The sequence below is a fragment of the Leptonotus elevatus genome, chromosome 8 (assembly GCF_054856555.1).
Source record: "Leptonotus elevatus isolate MCC_2025b chromosome 8, RoL_Lele_1.0, whole genome shotgun sequence".
Classification (NCBI taxonomy): domain Eukaryota; kingdom Metazoa; phylum Chordata; class Actinopteri; order Syngnathiformes; family Syngnathidae; genus Leptonotus; species Leptonotus elevatus.
This window is the reverse complement of record NC_141246.1, coordinates 16572670-16590677: the sequence shown is the minus strand read 5'-3', so window position 1 is coordinate 16590677 and position 18008 is coordinate 16572670. Positions and strand designations below refer to the sequence as shown.

At 38.6% G+C, this 18008-nt stretch overlaps 1 protein-coding gene across 5 annotated transcripts; it reads left to right on the top strand.

Moving 5' to 3' along the window:
* Nucleotides 1-2861: 2861 nt before the first annotated feature.
* LOC147169976 (phospholipid phosphatase 3-like) lies at nucleotides 2862-17222 on the top strand. Of its 5 annotated transcripts, none has more exons than XM_086081816.1 (7): nucleotides 2862-2910; nucleotides 8746-8941; nucleotides 12849-13003; nucleotides 13082-13371; nucleotides 14672-14729; nucleotides 16749-16925; nucleotides 17000-17222. In XM_086081816.1, exons 2-7 carry the CDS (start codon nucleotides 8845-8847, stop codon nucleotides 17096-17098), a joined length of 876 nt encoding a protein of 291 aa, XP_085937942.1. In that variant the 5' UTR covers nucleotides 2862-2910; nucleotides 8746-8844; the 3' UTR covers nucleotides 17099-17222. The 5 variants fall into 5 exon arrangements, with proteins under 5 accessions (XP_085937942.1, XP_085937941.1, XP_085937939.1 ...); XM_086081815.1 differs by lacking the exon at nucleotides 2862-2910 and adding an exon at nucleotides 7413-7504; XM_086081813.1 differs by lacking the exon at nucleotides 2862-2910 and adding an exon at nucleotides 7518-7673.
* The last annotated feature ends 786 nt before the right edge of the window (nucleotides 17223-18008 follow it).

Here is an 18008-nt window from a genome sequence, read left to right as displayed (position 1 = left end):
CATTCATTCCATGAGCAATAAAGGTAGTCACTCATTGAGGAGGCTTTACGTGACCAAGATAGGATTGTCTGCTCAAATCTGCACTATTAGCAAAAGAGAAATATTAAAAGGAACTATATTCATACCGAGTGGAAAGTTTTCTGCAAAACAGTTCATAAAAATAGCCATGACAAGGTCATGATGGGACATTTTGCTGTCATGTCTACACTATACTGTATGTCTTCCAGTCCAGGATGTACATGATTCCGTCTGCACGTTTTTTTTGCTTTTTGTTTTTATCATAGCAGCTATTTTTGGAGTGTGCATGCATAGAGACGTCAACATAAATTTTTGGTGATGATTGATTGCAGTTTTTGGACATGAGGTGATGTTAAGCTTTTCTACATTACACGTTTAGGACTGTCCCTGGCACAATCACAATACGGCAAGCGAGAAGGGACACTGCAATGGACTCTTCAACCAAAAACATAAAAGAGCCTCAAGGAGCCACAACCCTTTTTTCTTCTCTTTCTATCATCCGTATTGGATGTGACCTTCAAATTAGCCATAAAATCATCAAATTATATTCATAAAATTGTGTTAGAATTATATTATAGAATCAAAAGCAATGGTTCAGTAATGGAATGAGCTCTGGTTTGATGAAACATCTCCAAATAGCAAGCAAAAAAGGCATCTTCACAGATCACTTTGCCACATCCAACATGGCTGCGACGTTGACAAACCCGGAGTACAGTCTATTTCAGGGGTCGCCAACGTGGTGTCTGTGCACCAGGTAGCCCCCAACTGGTCCATGGACCACATGAGTAGCCTGTCGGACTGTTCTTAAAAAAAGAAAAGAAAAGAAGCTCATCAGTGTTTGGACATTGAGATTTTCTAGGAATGTTGTACACATGAACATTTGAAAATGTAATCACTGGCACAGATGTATCTATAGAAATACCGTTTTATGTATTGATAGTTATCCCTTTCTGAATTATTTGTTAAAAATCATTAGCATGATCAGAGTCTTCACATAAATAAATATCATTAATTATTAATAACAAATACGGCGCACACATTCAAAGTCCAGTGGTTGGCTGCTGCCATGCAAGGCATTGCACGGTTCATTTTGAGCATCAATGGAAGCTTATCCAGACCTACTTTCTTCCTTTCTTTCAAGAAAGTGGGTGTGGCTTGCCAGGCTAGCTTTTGATATCGTGACATGACAGTGACGATATTGTGGCAATTTTAATATTGTGATATTGCCATTGCCGCTACATCCCTACAAAATGCTGTTGTTCTCTGTGTTCAACAGCAATATTAACAACGCGGATGGCTGCTTGCACGATCAGGGGTGCAAGGTGGTCTCCAATTGCCCACGTCACATACACCCCACACCCCACCCTACGTTGTGGTGTGCAATCAGGGCTGTGTGATTAAAATAGTCTTTAGAAGACAATGCTTCTCAATCATTTTTGTTACGCCCCTCCCAGGAGGAGGAAAATATTCTTGTCTATGAGAGCGCCAATGCCATCTACTGTAGTGAATGTGCAAATACACTTTATTGTAGTACAGCAAAAAATAAAATCAAATAAAAGATCTTCCATGGGGTCATGCGTGAGCAACCCCCCCCCCCCCCCCCACACACACACACACACAGGGGAGCCCAACCCCTTATTTGAGAAGGACTGTTTTAAGATGAAAATCATAGTCATTCATTCAATGAATTGATTTCGACGACGATTCAGAAAGATTGTCCCACACTGTTATAATTACTTTTTTTTTAACGTTGGAATCACATATTCCAGCATCCACTAAAGTTCTGACACCAAAGACTAATCCACAAAAAAGACTGAGCTGTTCCTGGAATTTCAACTGCATCTGGCAAATGACCTGCTGAACTTCCACCAACCTTTTGCAAGCTGAGAGCGAATTCTTGGGAACTGATTCAGTGTTTCCTCTAGGATTTTTTTCAGCAGCGGGGGCAGGCCAACTTTGGGTTGTCAAAATTATGTAGATTTTTTTCACATCAGCACGGGTTGCGGGCACAAAGGATTTGGTCGCACCCTTTTTTGGGGAGATGCCGCATTACCATATTTGCTGATATATAGTTGTCTTAAGTTGCAAATACTATAGGTTCTTATGTCATAAAGATTGACAGTGACTCAAGATATATTTGCAAATTATTTTACTGTAACAAGAGCTGTCTGCAATAAGCAGCGGCTGGTAGCACAAGTCAATTATTTTATATAACTTAAAAAGAAGACGTTGGATGAAAAAATACTTTTCTTTGATGTAAACATTATTTTGTTCAACACAGAGGATCCAGCTCTTATAGTGAGGCCTCCAAAGCATCTTCCCCGTTGAAAAACCAAAGCTTTATAGCCTGCCTAACATAATAACCAGTCAAATCAGTGTTTCCCAAGCAGGAGTACGTGAGCACGCCATTGGCTGACGAAAATAAAACTGTTATACTATGACTCTGAATATTATTCTTGTTCAGTGTCTTTTTTTCGCCCCCCCCCCCCCCTTTTATTTTGGAGTTGGCCTTAGAAGCGCTTACTGGCCACCTTGACTAGTCCTCACACTTGATCCAAATGCGTTACGACTCAAAGATCCGTTTTACTACTATTTAAAACATGCACTTGTGTCGTGCTACGTGGATGATTTTTTTTTTTTTACCAGCAAGCAGTGTTGCTGTTGGCCACATTTGTGGTAAATTGGTCGCAGTGTCGAGCCCTGCTGTCTGGCCGTCTTTTATATCATCCAGATGGCGTAATGACGCTTGACTGCACTCCTCCCACCGCCTCCAACTGCTTTAGTTGGATATTTGAAGGAGCGGCGGCTATGATTTATGAATGCAGGGGTGCCGCCGCTGACTAATTAGAACGGAAACGCTGTGATTAATGTGAAGGACTACGCATTTCTGAGGTAAGAAATTTGCTCAAATAACTTTTTAGAATGTTATGCTAATATTGATAACAATTGATAGAGTAGACGGTGATCATGCTAATGATTTCTCACAATACTAGGGAAACAAATCTCAATTTGACATTTTGTTTCTATAAATCTCTACCAATTTTTACCTTTCAACATCTATGTACCCAGAGATACATCAAACAGAAAGGCCTGAGATTAGATTTGAACCTTTGACAGTGAGGCAAATGTAATACACTGCAATGCAACTTTTAATTGTAAAGCGTAAACAAGATAAATAGAAGAAATTGAGATAACCAGAGATTATATGGTTTATTTCAACATAGTAGTTTTAACAATTTTAAATATGATTTGTCGCACTCAGACATTTGCAGGGTCCTCAGAAAAGGAGGGGGAATAAAACAGATGTTTTCTATTTCTTGATGTGCTTGGGCTACTTTTTTCTCTTTCAGACGTGTGACGAGTTCACTGAGACCAGATGATGTAATCACACATGAAATGCTTGGGCAATTCAAGTATCATGAGAAACGACAATTGTGAATAAACTGGAGGCGTGTGGGAAGTACTGTAGCGATTGTGTGTGGGAGTAACATAAAAATGTGTAAGTCAGCATATCACGCTCATTCAGGAAAAGTCATGTGCTCCTTCGAGCTTTTTGTTCCTTCATGAAATTAATTACATGAAACGGAAATACACACCTAGAGTTTCTTCAAGAAATGTGAATATATGTGCCTACATGTGTGATAAAACAAATGGTTGTATTTTTCTGGAATGGATAACACAGGGAGTCTTATAGAAATGCGCCTGAGAACAGAAACAACAATTCGTTTTTATTACTTACAGTATGTCCGCAAAACTCAATTTATAAAAACACCTACAGTACACATTGCCATTTCAATTTTCCTATTGATTTATATGCCTTTGGGGTGGGGGGAGGAACCACCATCTTCATGGACGGGTTTGGGTTTTTCACGGTTTACACCCACGCTTGATTGCAGTTACAAGTTACAAGTATGACAGCCAATTCAGCAAAAGTCATGTGATCCCTGCGAAACGAAAACCAATCCAACTACAAAGACATGCCCAGTTTTTGCCCCTACGGACAATTTAAGAATTAAGAGTCTTGAATTGGATGTGCTAACTACTCGTCCACTCTGATCCATTTAGAAATCCAATAAAATTGGGCTGGACAAAAAAGATGGACAGAGAACGTAGCTACCTTTAATATTGTCAGAGGTGGGAGCGTCAGTGAATTTTGAATGTCCGTAGTGCTTTATGCTTTATTTTCATGACTATATACATTGTAGATTCTCACTGAAGGCATCACAACTATGAGAACAACTATGACAATTAACAAATACATTTGGAGCTATGTACTTAACAAAAAAAAGGTGAAAATAATAAAATAAATACATAAATAGCCACCGTTTTCGCTGATTACTTTTTTGCACATTCTTGGCATTCTCTCGATGAGCTTCAAAAGGTAGTCACCTGAAAAGGGTTTCCAACAGTTTTTAAAGAGTTCCCAGAGGTAAGAATGTCAAGAGTATGCAAAAAAGTAATCAGAGGAAAGAAGAATCTATCATATAAAACATGTTTTTAGTTATTACACCTTTTATTTTTGTTAAATACATAACTCAACATCAGTTCATACATAGTTTTGATGCCTTCAGTGAGAAAGTACAAAGTAACCAGTCATGAGAATAAAGTAAATGCATTGAATAAAAAAGTGTGTCCAAACTTATAGCCTATACTGTATACGTTCTTTATGTTTTCAGTTCATTTTTAGAGAGCGAGAAATGTGCTTCTTCTTTTTGTCTTGATCAGTGGAAAAAAAACATGATCGTCATTCCATACTATGGAGGACCAAAAGTGCCAAAATTAAATAAATGAATAACTCATTAAATAATTAAATAAATGTGTCATTAATTAATTAAATGCTCAATGATTATTTGTGAATACATACATACAATAATTTCTCTATTTAATTAATTATTTCATGGTCAGTGTGTTGCGGTGTTTCATGAATTTATTTTATTTGTCAGACTCACCCATCAAAGTTTGGTGGGCAGGTCCTAACACCTGATTGGTCACCCTGCTCACCAAGTCAAGGCAAATCAATTTCAGAATAATGAATTGATGTAGTGTGAGTAGCTAGTAAACACAATTCGTTAGCTTAGGTGGCGCTATTTGCCTCAATAAGTACGTTACCATTAGACTCAGATTTACGCTCTCATGAGGTGCTTTTTGAGATGTGTTGAAATGTAATGGAAATATAATGTTTTCACATTTTCTGTAGTAATAGAGACCCTGCCCGGTCAAAGGAAATAAGAAGTACACGGCCACTCGCTTTTGTGTCGGAATTGCTTCCCGACGGAACTACAAGTCTTATTAAGCACAAAGCGGTTTAGCCAAGGCTGCCGCGGCTCCATACACGCAAACTATGTATTCTCGTGACGTTGCATTAGGAGCCGTTAGTGTGACGTGACCGCCTTCAAGAACTGCAAGATCTCGTGAGAGGCGGACATTACGAGAACTACGCCTCAGAATCAAATCACTTTTCAATGGAAACATCTACAAGTCCAAATTGTACTTTAGCGAAATAGTAGAAATATCGCTTTTATTTTGATGTTGGTTTTGCACAACAACATGCCTCGATCACTCTATATCAGCAAAAAAATCTAATCCCGGAGCCGCCATGTTTCTAACCAGTTCAGGCCGAAGCAGTCGATTAGACTGAGATTTGAGTGAATCAGGCTTTAGCCCACTTACTTTGATGGACGAATTTGACAGAATTTATCACAGGACCATGAATATATATATATATATATATATATATCTGTCTGAAGTTTGTCAGGTTGTAGTTCACTTTTTTTTATTTTTTATGTGTTTCCCAAAGGATAGAGTAGAGTCCACTATGGCTCCCAGGTATCTGAACTCACTCACCAAAGCCAGCTCCTCCTCAACTAAAAACACACCAGAGTGGTCAATCCTTAGTGGCTGTTTGGCAAAGAACATACACAGTTAATTTTTTTAACATTTAGAGATAGACCAGAGTTGGTGAGCCAGTCGCGTACCTGTGTTCACGCAATTGTAAGAGTCTGAGAAGTGTCTGTTGTGTTTTTTGCATGGGTGAAGGTAATAGCATCATCTGCATACAGCTGGGCATTGCTATTTAGGCAGATATCAAACAAGTAATTAATGAATAATGAAACTAATAGAGGTCCAAGTACTGATCCCTGAGGTACCCCAACAGGACAGTCCAGGTAAGTGGATCTGGCATCATTGATAACCACGCAGTTTTCTATCTGTGAGATAGGATCTTAACCAGTTGAATTTTACGTTGAATTTTGACAGTTTGGTCAACAGTACCTAATGAGTACCCCCCCCACCCCCAGAAAAAAAACAGAAAATTTATTTTTATGTAATATTTTTTTTACACATAAACACACTACAACATAAGACAAAGATGATGACGTTCAATTTCAAATATCCCCCAAACTAGGCAGAAAATCTGCCATTTTTTGCTATTTTTTTCTTTGTTGTAAAGTTAAAATACTAAAGGACAAATATTTATTTAGGATAATTATTTATTATTCTGAACAAAAATAATGTCTTAGAAGTTTTGGGTTATTCACGGTGTCTTTTCTGTCACTTTTCACCATGACAAAAGTGATGACTGTTTTACAGTAGGAGCAAACCATGCGAAGAAAAAACACGGCTATACTGCCACCTAGCGGCAAAAACACAAATATTACCCATTTGCTAATACATAAGTAAAATACAAATTGGCAACTAAAACATGTGTTACGCTACTAATACTACAGGACAAAGCCAGTGGAATCCAGTTGAAGACCATCTCTTCTGGGATGTTGAAATTAAGAACAAAAAAAATTGAAATTAAGAACAAAAAGAAAAGGGAAAATATTTCATTGGTTCCAAACACAAAATACTTAATTAACTGCACAATCGATGTTTTAAGTAACAGTGGTCACTGCCATATTAATTTTTAATCATTTCCTTGTCCAGTTAAGGCAAATGAGAACAATTCAAATCATTTGCAATGGCGACTGGCAGGAGACAGCAAAGTAAAACAAAATCTTTACTCCGCAAACAAGTTTGACATGTTTTTCTTCTTTGTGTTTAACAGCTGTTTTCAAATTAATCAAAATTAAACTAAATGATCTTAAATTTCCATTTAGATAATATATGCATGTGTGTGTGTATGCTAACACATACATAATGAGTCTATGGGTGAGGGTTTGCACCCCAAAACAACAGATGTCACAAATTCACAACACTGATGAGCTAAGCAACTTTTTTCATCATTAACTATTGTTATATTATTTCAAGCTCAAACTGACCAGACACACAATGTAATTACGCCAAGCTGTCTTCTGTTTGTTCTGCGTTCAGCCCTGCTCTTTGTTGTTACTTTGTACTTTTTATATAAAGACTTACTTTCCTGTTTCCGTGTCTTAAGTGTGTTCCTTAGATGCTGTTGGTCCATTTGAAAGTACTTGGGGTGCCATCCGTGCCTCAGTAATGAGCAGTGGTAAAATTAGGAGGGGACGTGCTTTTGCGAAAGGTGAATTGCATTTTAATATGACCTGAACAGCTTTCTATACGACTAGTAGTTTAGGATTTAACAATATTTTGTTGTGGTTGAGACCCTGTAACTCAACCAGGAAGCCCCTGCATTGAACAGCAGCTGAACTCCATCTCGACATTCAGAAGCGAAAGAGGAGCAATTTGTCGTAAGATGACCATTTTTAAAGCAGTTGCTAGGGAATCATTCATGTGATATTTTTACAATTTGGAGATTGATACAGAGCAGGAAAATATTTTTGCTAGCAAAACTTTTATCTTTTTTCACCAGTGTTATGAAGAGATATGTAGTTGCTAATTTTGCATCTTTGCATATTTAGAAAAGCTGTACAGTATATAAAACTAATGAGTGGATGTCATTTTTAGTATATGCTGCGGGCCGCTTAAAAATGGATGGTGGGCCACAAACGACCTCGGGCCATAGTTTGGACACCACTGACTTTGAGGAGCAAAAAATAACATATTCCATCAAACAAATGACAATACGGCATTTGTGATAACTCGTCAACTCACAGCAGGAGCTTTGCTAAAATATCTGACATTGCTGAATGACAACAAACTCTTTCATACAACAGAATAAATTGGCTAAACTTCCTGTGAGGAGGCTATATTCGATTGGTGCTCAGTTAAACAGGCCCAAAATGTCATACTGAACAAGTCAATTGAGACGAGATCATTCATACTTTTTGTGACTTTTTAGTGGTCAGCGTTTTTCTCTAAAGTAAAATAGAATAATTTACTCTTTGCTCATAGTTACTCTTCTTCCAATTTGCCTCCTTTCAACTTGGAGGAACTCTTTTAAAGAAGGACTCGCACGTTCCTGGATAGTTCTCCTCACTGCTGATGTCGTGGTATATTCGTCTGACTGTGACGCTATGCCTCGAACAATTGCGGTGACCGGTCCAAGCCGGGTTAGCTGCATCCTAACAGGTTGGTGCCAGCAGCTTTTGCGATCCTCAACAGGATAAGAGCTGTAGATGACATGAAGGAGCGGGGGAGATGTCGCAATACGCCACGCCACGCATAGTTTGAACGTGACGTATGCCCATCAAGCCCTCGTTGCCCGTTTGAACGAGTCTTGCAGGCGATGTGACGTCATCACATCTTAAACAGGCAACGTCGTTGTGAAGTGGCAGTTATTTGCTCGCGTTTGTGTTTAAAGACTTTCGAAAACTTTCTGATGAAAAGTTGTTCATCTCGTGTTTTGTCATGCTGGACCAGTTGGGGCCACAGCGCGCCCGTGTGAGAGCAGAGATTCGACCCATCCGCCCCAAAGGGTTGCACGCCAAGAGAGACTCGCAACCGGCAGCAGCAGCGGGGATGGAGAACAGCACCGCGAATAAACCCACGCAAAATGGACACGCTTTACTCATAAGGAAGCTTCTGGTGGTTTCAGACGTCGTGTGCCTTTTCCTAGGTGAATATAATACCCATTTTATACTTCTTATAAGACTTTCTCATAGTTAGTTTTTCTGAAGAACAATTGGAGTGAATTAAAACTTGTTTAATATTAAATCAATGTAGTCGGCAGTGGGTGTGTCCCCCTACCGTTCTTGAGGCAAAAACAATTGTCGAAGGTCAGTTTGAAAGTGTTAATTTTAAAGTACTGCATCTAAAGTGCACACTAATTTTTTAAAAATATTTTCTTTTACACACCTATTGAAAAAACATGAAATTGTTTGGCTATCACAACAGAGGTATGCATTTTAAAAACGAGTTTTCTGAAAAATCTAATCAAATTGTGTCATCTATAATATGAGATCTGAAATAACAAGTGATTTAATTAAGTCTTTACATAATTGCTGATCTCTCCAAAAGGAACTCTTCTTGAGTGTATAGTGCAAAACTGAAGTAAGAGTTAATTACTAATTAGCATAATGGTTAGTGACGCTTGACAGTGGATATCATAACAGATGAACGTTGTAAAAGGAAGCCTTTACACTACACACACGACTTCTACCACCACAACGACTGCACTTCTACTGCAACATCATACTTGTTGGGAATGACATCATATATGCGCACTAAACTACAAGAACAAAATTAGCACAACTGCTATTGTTGTCAATTGATCACTTTAACTGCACGCTTAGCCATGTGGTTTTGTACATTTTGGGTCAATGAGAAGCGTGCCTAACTTAACTGAAGCTGATTGAGCCATCTCATGACTGAAATATATTATGCTAAAAAAATAATAATCCAGTAAGTCACTGTGTTTCAGTTGTATGCGTCTTCATCCACTGTCCAAAATGGAAAAATATTAAAAAAAAAATATTACATCGTGAATATGCTGAAATAATTAATTTACCAAATAGTTTATGTCACTTTCTGAGTTTATATTAGTAAATATGGTAAACATGTGCAGTATAATATATATGGGTGTATAAGTTTCCCAACTAGTTTCCTAATAACTAAATGGCACAGGCTGCACTGTTTGAGATTTAATTCTACCGTAATCTAATTTGAATTTGCTGCACAACTATGGCCCTTAAAACATTCTACTCCGCAAGGCCACACACACTCTTGGCTCCGGTACCAAAGAATCCTCAAGACTGATGATGGTAACCCGAGTGATAAAATGATGGCTCAATTGTCCTCATGGTTTATAAAATGATCATATGTCAAAATAGCCTATTCATAACTGTCAGCGTGTCCGGGGTGATTTTGTTTCTGAATTCCTGTTTGGGGTTGGCGGGATGGAGAAATAGACAACTGAAAGACACAATGAGATCTAGTCTATTTTTTATCCTATTATTTATTTATTTATTTGTTAAAGCAAAGTCGAAGAGATAGCTAATTTGGTTTAAGTTTGCCACTCCTCTCATTAAGATGCAATGACCCAAAATGTCAGAAATGCAATGTTTTCCTGTGTTTGTATGTACAAAAAAAAATATTTTGTGCTCTTAAACAGCCAAACATGAGGTTTGTAAAGGTGAAAGTCAACAATATAATGTTTCAATATTTTTGGCAAGGGTTTGACTTATTCGCATTCTTTTTTCCAAGTTTCAACGTAGACCAGCAATACGATTAATGCAGCAGTGTGTCAACCTACAGAAAAGTTCTCTTTCGGTTTCGGGGTCCGGAGCATCACTTTTTCCCCCTCATCCACCTTTTGTTTGCACTCGAACACACTATAATCCAAAGTAAAAAATAATCACACAAAAACTTTTTTCACTCTGTCTTTGCGCATGTAAGGCTCTTGTTTCCCACCCATGCATACTCTCAGGCTCTCTGTGCCAGCTGCTTCGTGCATTGCCCAGGGAATTCTACTGTTTCTATAGCAACCACTTGTTCTCAGGGTAGAGCGGAGTCGGTGGGGAATCGGGGAATTGTATTCGCTATAAATAAATATGTATGATACCCACGTGCACATTTGTGTGTGTGTGTCACTGTCCCTCACAGTGAAAGGAAGAGGTTATGTAATGATGATTAATTAGCACACACTTGCTGGCCGGAGAGGTCGTGCCTTTAACCCCTGACTTAAAAGTGCAGTTTGCATTTTCGTATGTCCAGTTGCCTTCTCTAATGCGTGTATGCAGGAGCATGAGCTGTGAGGCAGAGAAGAGTATTGGAGGGGAAATGGTGTGGGGGGGGGGGGGGGGTGGCGGCGTTGAGTGGGCAGTGTCAGGCTGCTTCTGGCTCTGGTTTGTTTCAGCATTCACTCTTTTGTTTTGTAGGGAAGAGTTGAGCTGAAGTCACAAACAAGCCGCTTTTCTTTCTCTTCTGTCCTGTTCTCGCACTGTAATCCCATTTGAGCTAAACCTTTTTGAAATGCGCATAGTTGTTCAGGAAACACAGGAAACATTGGGCAAGTTCCTTCAATCCCTGCGGAGCGATGTAGTGACCTTCAGATTCCTCTTTAATGGTCCAATGACTGAGGTTCTCTGGAGACAGTGTTTCCCAACCTTTTATGCGCCAAGGCATCCATTTTAAATGAGAAAAATCTCATGGCACACCACCAAACATAAATGTCACAAAAGTAATTCATACTGAAATAATGATGATCTTGTCTCAATTTACTCACAAATGTACTTTGAGTGGGCCTGTTGTATAAATAGCAAAAGGTGGATGCACAGATATATTGTACCTTTTGCCAGCTGAAGGAATTAGCATAACGTATTCAACATAACCCGAATGATGTCTATTTTCTGACCATCATACACGATGACTTGGGGCATTGCTTTGTTCACGTTCCTGTATCAGTTGTGTATGAAGATTTAAAAAGTGAAAAGGTGAAAATGATGGGTTTTCATCATGCCCATATTAGTACTGAGGTAGCAGTCTACTAGGAAGTGCAAAACGGAAATTTTGCCACTGGTTAGACCACACCTTGAAAAGATGTATCTTTCATTATTGTAAAATAAATTCTTCATTTTGATCATTTTAAGAAGGAAGAGAACGCAGGAACTTGGATGGTTCAATCATGCCATTGCTTGTAATTGGAGGATTTTTGACGCTCTCCAATAGAACATTTTCCAATTTGAGGTGCCTTGCTGCTGCCACGCTGCAGCAGAATTCCTCTTGGTGCGTCGCTCTGTACCATGCAGCAACACTCCATTCTGGGGTCCCCGCCCCTCACCACATACACAATGAATGGGTTTGACGACAATGAGGTGCAATCATTTGTCCGTAGTGGTTTCTTGTCAGAAGATCCAGGCTCTCGTCTCCCTGTAACCATTTCAGTTGGGCTTCAAACTTACCAGAGCATGTCTACAGCTAAGCAAGAAGCAAGAATCCTTTTGATTTTAAGTTTTTCATTTAAATCTTTCCACTGAATATGGAACACAAACTCTGGCTAGATTTTTTTGTAAAACGTATTTTCTTTCATTGTTTATCCTCATTTTTTGTTAAGCAGTCATAGTGACAATTATAGCACTGCCTGCTAGTTTTCTGGAGAAAGAAAAGGCTTTAACCAACATTTGCATTTGTAAGTTTATATTTAACTGTAAAATGTCTATTTAGAAGAGGTCATTTCAATTTCAAATTTCATATACATGCAGTGGACTCTCCCACACACTATCTATAATAAGATTCAAGAGGGGGGTTTCAGGGCTCCTTGACAAAATATTAATGGAAACAGGAAAACACAATAATTATAATAAATATTTCACCACAATATAGACATTACATATGGGTTCTGTTAAAAAAAATAAAAATAAAAAATGCATTTATTTTGCATCAGAGCAATCAGGTCTCAAGCGCTCCATCTGTGAATCCTTTGCTACCAAAGTGTGAAAGAATTTGTTGCAGAATGAAATTGTGAACGTGTCATTCTTCAAGTATCTCAGCTTTAATCATAATCCCACTCTCCCCGCCCACCCCAGTTGCCATCCCTTTCTTTTTAAGTGAGCTCAAAGTGATCAGCCCAAAGGAAAGAGGTTTCATTTGTGAAGACCCCAGCATCAATTACCCAAACCTGCCGGAGATCATACCAGACAAAGTGCTCATCTCTGGCGGCATCCTCATCACGGGCCTCGGAGTGAGTACTGCGCTGAATTGAGACAATTCCATCCGTTTGGACTGTTGACACGGGTTGCGACCACATGTCCACCTGCAGATCGCTTTCGGGGAATGTTTCTGCGTGCGCTTCCTAGGCGTCGCCTCCAAGGCCTTCATCAGGAACAAGTATGTGTCCAGCCTCTACAAGGAGTTGGGTTCCTTCCTGTTTGGCTGCTGCGTTGGCCAATCCCTAACAAACGTGGCTAAGATGAGCGTTGGCCGTCTGCGGCCGCACTTCTTGTCGGTGTGTGGTGTCACCTACGAGTCGCTCAACTGCACGCGAGGAACTTACGTGAAGTCCGTCACATGCCACAACAACAGTACCCTCCGTTCTATAGAGGAGGCCAGGTGTGTATCCATGTGCTACTTTCTGCTTGCATTCCTTTATCTGCTTGTCCAGCCCTTCTTTCTTCCATCTACAACAGTGGTGTCAAAACTACGGCCAGGGGGCTAATTGCGGCTGGCCATCTATTTTTCAGTGGTCCGCGGCATATACTGAAAATGACACTTGACATGCAAAGATGCAAATAAAGTCTTTATGACTAAAATAATAAGAAAATGTGTCTTCAAAACACCGAGTAAAGATAATTCAATTTTAGAAGCAAAATATTTCTTCCACTTTCTGATTCACGTCAAGGTCTGATTTGTGAACATTAACTCATTCACTGCCATTGGCAGCTATAGACGTCAAAAATTCATTTTAACTATTTTTATTTAACATTTTTGTTAACAAAGTATGAAAACCTAGAATTTTTTTCTACATTCAGAACAGATATAAAATTTGGGAGTTAACCAGTGAAGTCATGCGATTAATTACGATTGCAAATTTTAATTGCCTGATGCCCCTTATTTTTATTAATCTTTTCTTTGTAATTATTTTTTATTTTTTTAATCTTTAATCTCTTTTTTAAAATAAAAAAAATGCACTAGTTAACTCACAATTTAAATTTAAAACATATTTTTATTTTAATGTTTTTTTTAAATATTAAAATTAATCAAAAATTAATTGCATAATAAATAATTAAAATTCATCACAAATTTTATATCTGTTCTAATGCAAAAAAAATCTAGGTTTTTTTTTGTTAACAAAAGTGGGAAAAAATGTAATAGAAATAGTTAAAATGAATTTTTTTGAGTTAATGATCCTCAAGAAACTGAAAAATGGTCAGCTCACTACAGTTTGCTCTTGTTTTGGTTTTAAATGTGGAGATGCTGTTCAGTACAGGGGTGGATCTAGTTTAATCGGATACAGGGCCAATGACCACCCTTGAAAAATCCTAAACTATTTGCTTTATCACCTTTAATAGAAAACCTTTGTTGCAGTGTTTCAAAACTACAGCAAATATAAACATTACTTGCCTTCAAATACAAGTTTGGACACCCCCGATCTACAGTATTTCCCCATTTTATCTGGGTTGACTGTTTTCTTTAGCATAATTTTTCAGGCAATTTGAAATTGCAATTTGAAAACTACAGCAAATATAAACATTGCTTGCCCTCAAATAAAAGTTTGGACACCCCCGATCTACAGTATTTCCCCATTTTATCTTGGTTGACTCTTTTCTTTAGCATAATTTTTCAGGCAATTTGAAATTAGAATTTTTTTTAGATTAAATTCCTGATTTTGCTATTTTCCCATCTCATTTAGGAAGTCCTTCTTCTCCGGTCATGCCTCCTTTGCGATGTACACAATGCTGTATTTAGCTGTAAGTATATACGCATTACTATCTATACTATATACTATATATACTCTATTTTCCAATTACCTGAGTTTTATGTTGAATATGAATGAGGCACACAGCCAACACCAGTTCAGTGAGCAGCACTGAACAAACGAGAAAATAGAGGATGGGAAATACTGGAAGGAGAAATGAGAAGCACAGAGGTGGCTTTGTTTTGCTGTGGGAGGGGTCTGACCTCGGCTCCCTGCCTCACTGCTCCCCTCTATTGTCTGGGTGTGTTTGTGTGAGATGCGCTGCATTTTTATGTGTTGATGATGGAGGGTGCTGTCTCAGAATTCATACTCATACAATTACATATTTATACTTACTACGAAGTGGCTTGTGAATGACAACAAAGGAATTGGTTGAACTAGTCACATGTTGACTGTTTAGTTTGGTTTATAATTGTTTCCTCATAAGCTAATTTTCACATCAACATAATGTAACACACATTCCTTTGTCAACACAAAAAGATTGTGGGCTGCATATCAACACAAATGACTACTGACAATTCATGGCGAGAACACAATTTTATTTTTTGGGGGGGGGGGGGGGGTGTGTTATGTGATTTAATTGTTGCTTGATGTAGAGGCTGTCTAGGGCTGCCAACTTTGGGCCGGGAATAGAAGGGTATGTAAAAAATTGTAAAAAGTGCAGAAAGGGAACGTCTTCTCACCTTTATATAGCTCAGAAAAATCCCAAGATAATCCACAAACAGACAACGAAACTAAACGAATAATAATAAAAGTACAGTATTACCACAAATTATGTAGTACCACAAATTCCAATTAAGGTATTTTTTTTTTTTTACAATTGACATATACTTCCATGTTGTCGTTGCACGGTGTTGAGTTGTTTAACTGCATTTCTGTCCCCTCACGTTTTAAAGCAGTAGCTCCACGTCTCTGGAATGAACTCCCTCTCCCTCTGCGTTCCCTGGATTGTGTAGCGACTTATAAAAAACACCCATTGAAAAACGTTCTTCTTTTAATCAGGCTTTCTAGAACTATTAGATTTTTATTGCATTTTACTAAATTTTATTATATTTTATTCTGTTGGGGAGGGGGAGGTTTGCCTCACTGCGCTTACATTTATGCTGTATATACATATATTTTACACGGTTGTCTATATATACAGTATGATTTTGTTTTATGGCATTGTATTTTATATTGCTTTGTACGAGGCTGTGAATCGCTTTGTGACTTCTGGCTGTGAAAAGCGCTATAAAATATAGCTTGCTTGCTTACTTACATTTTTGAAAGTCTGGGTTCATGTTTGATATGCATGTAGTGGGTTTACTGTACTGTTAAATCAGTTATGTCACTTTAAAAGCATTTATAAATACTTTAAGTCAGGGCCCAGGGTGTCCAAATTTTCTCCTCCAAAGGATCACATTCAGAAAAATTGAAGGACGCAAGGGCTACTTTGAATTTTTTTTACATCAACCAAATCTCATCTCTACTTACAGAACAAAAACAGGACAAATTGTCATAAGATGACCATTTTTAAAGGAGTTACTTGGGAATCCTTTATGTGAAATTTTCACAATTTGGACCTAGACATAGAGCAAATTTTTGCTTGTAACAATTGGCTTTAGCTTTATACACCAAAGTGTTAAGAAGTAAATTGTTACTTATTTAATTGTAAACAGTTTGCATATTTAGAAAGCTCTACAGTAAAACTAAATTATTAGCAGCACTTAAAAATTAATGTCGGGCCACAAAAAGCCCCCAGGCCATAGTTTGGACACCTCTGCTGTAAGTAGTCTAATGGTAAAAGTAATCATCACCCAGACGCAGGGACATACAGTATATAGACACAAATGTGTATATATGTGTGGCACACAAAAAATGGGAAAACGCCGCATGTTAGGCTGGTTTAGCTATTGGCAATGTAAGATGGCTGCCGTGCATATGACCACTACTTCACATTGCTTGCGCTTGTTTTCCTGCTCCTGTGTTGGCTGCTGTTAATGAGCCAGCAACCTGTTTGCTTTTGTTGCAGTTTTATCTTCAAGCACGCTTGACATGGCGCAAAGCCCGCCTGCTGAGACCCGTGCTACAGTCCTTTCTGTTTCTGCTGGCCATCTACACAGGTCTGACCCGCGTCACTGACAACAGACACCACCCATCGGACGTCCTTGCCGGCTTCATACTTGGAGCCCTCACCGCATACTGGGTGGTGAGTTGTCCCCATTTTCTTGGCCGCTCTTGAGCTTGCTCCCATGTTAATACAACTCTACTGTGTCTTGTCAGGCCTTCTACATCTCATCCATGTTTAAGAAACCCATCTTGAATCAGGCTCAAGTTGAGACCCAGAATGACCATTCGTCAGCGCAACTCAGCATCTGCTAAAGCTCACCTCCGTCATTCCCTACCAGCGTGCCGCAGCATCCACCCGCAAGTGTGTGAATCTGAAGAATGTGAAACTGTTTCCTGTGAATCCATACCATATACGTTGGTACTTTGGATCAGTGTGTCAGTGAGGGGTGGGGGGGGGGGGGGGAGGTTGTGACATACTGAATGTGACAGAAAAGAGTACACAGCAATAGTGAGTAATTAAAATCAGTGTTATGGTGCATCAAGAAGAATAGTGTCTGTTGTTGTCATGGCAACAACGGATCTCCTACAGTGTTGTTTTTGTAATGGTGGACCAGCCAGGACACCCCACGCGGGCTGTTAGCATTAGCCCAATTCAGAGCTGTCTGCTGTCATGCTCATACAAATGTTGCTGTTCATTAAAATGATCAAGACAATGTTCATTTGAAGACATTATGTTAATAACAGTCATGTTTTGTTGCCGACTTTTAGCTTCTGGAGTTTGTTCATGTCAGCTCTTATTTATCACATTGGATTAAAAATAAAGTACAGTTCACTGCCATATTAGAAGCAAACACGTTTTCTTATCGTCACTTGAAGTACAGTGCATGCGACCTTGTGACGCAATTGAGATGATCGGGTCAGTCATCAACTTCTACATGTAACACGTGCGCTTTCTTGGTCTGAAAAAGCACCTCATTTAGTAGCGAGACCACCATGAAAATATTTGCGACTAAAAATATTTCAAATGTGTCATCAACATTCTGCTGGTATTTTTGTTCAAAGCTGAATTCACAACAGTGGCACAACTGATGTATGAATTTGTTTTTTTTCTCTGTTTCATAATATGTATGTATGCTCCTAGAATATATAAAAGATCGAGAGTTCACAAATCATTAAAGGTGTTTATTTATGCTTGTCATCTTTTAAATGCACTCCATTTATT

Bases quoted from the DNA above. Each gene is read 5' to 3' on its own strand.
- LOC147169976 (XM_086081812.1), top strand. From the start codon at position 8,734: ATGCTGGACCAGTTGGGGCCACAGCGCGCCCGTGTGAGAGCAGAGATT. The intron at 14,730-16,748 runs GTAAGTATATAC...CTTTTGTTGCAG, and splicing joins ACACAATGCTGTATTTAGCT to TTTTATCTTCAAGCACGCTT. The intron at 16,926-16,999 runs GTGAGTTGTCCC...GTGTCTTGTCAG, and splicing joins CCCTCACCGCATACTGGGTG to GCCTTCTACATCTCATCCAT.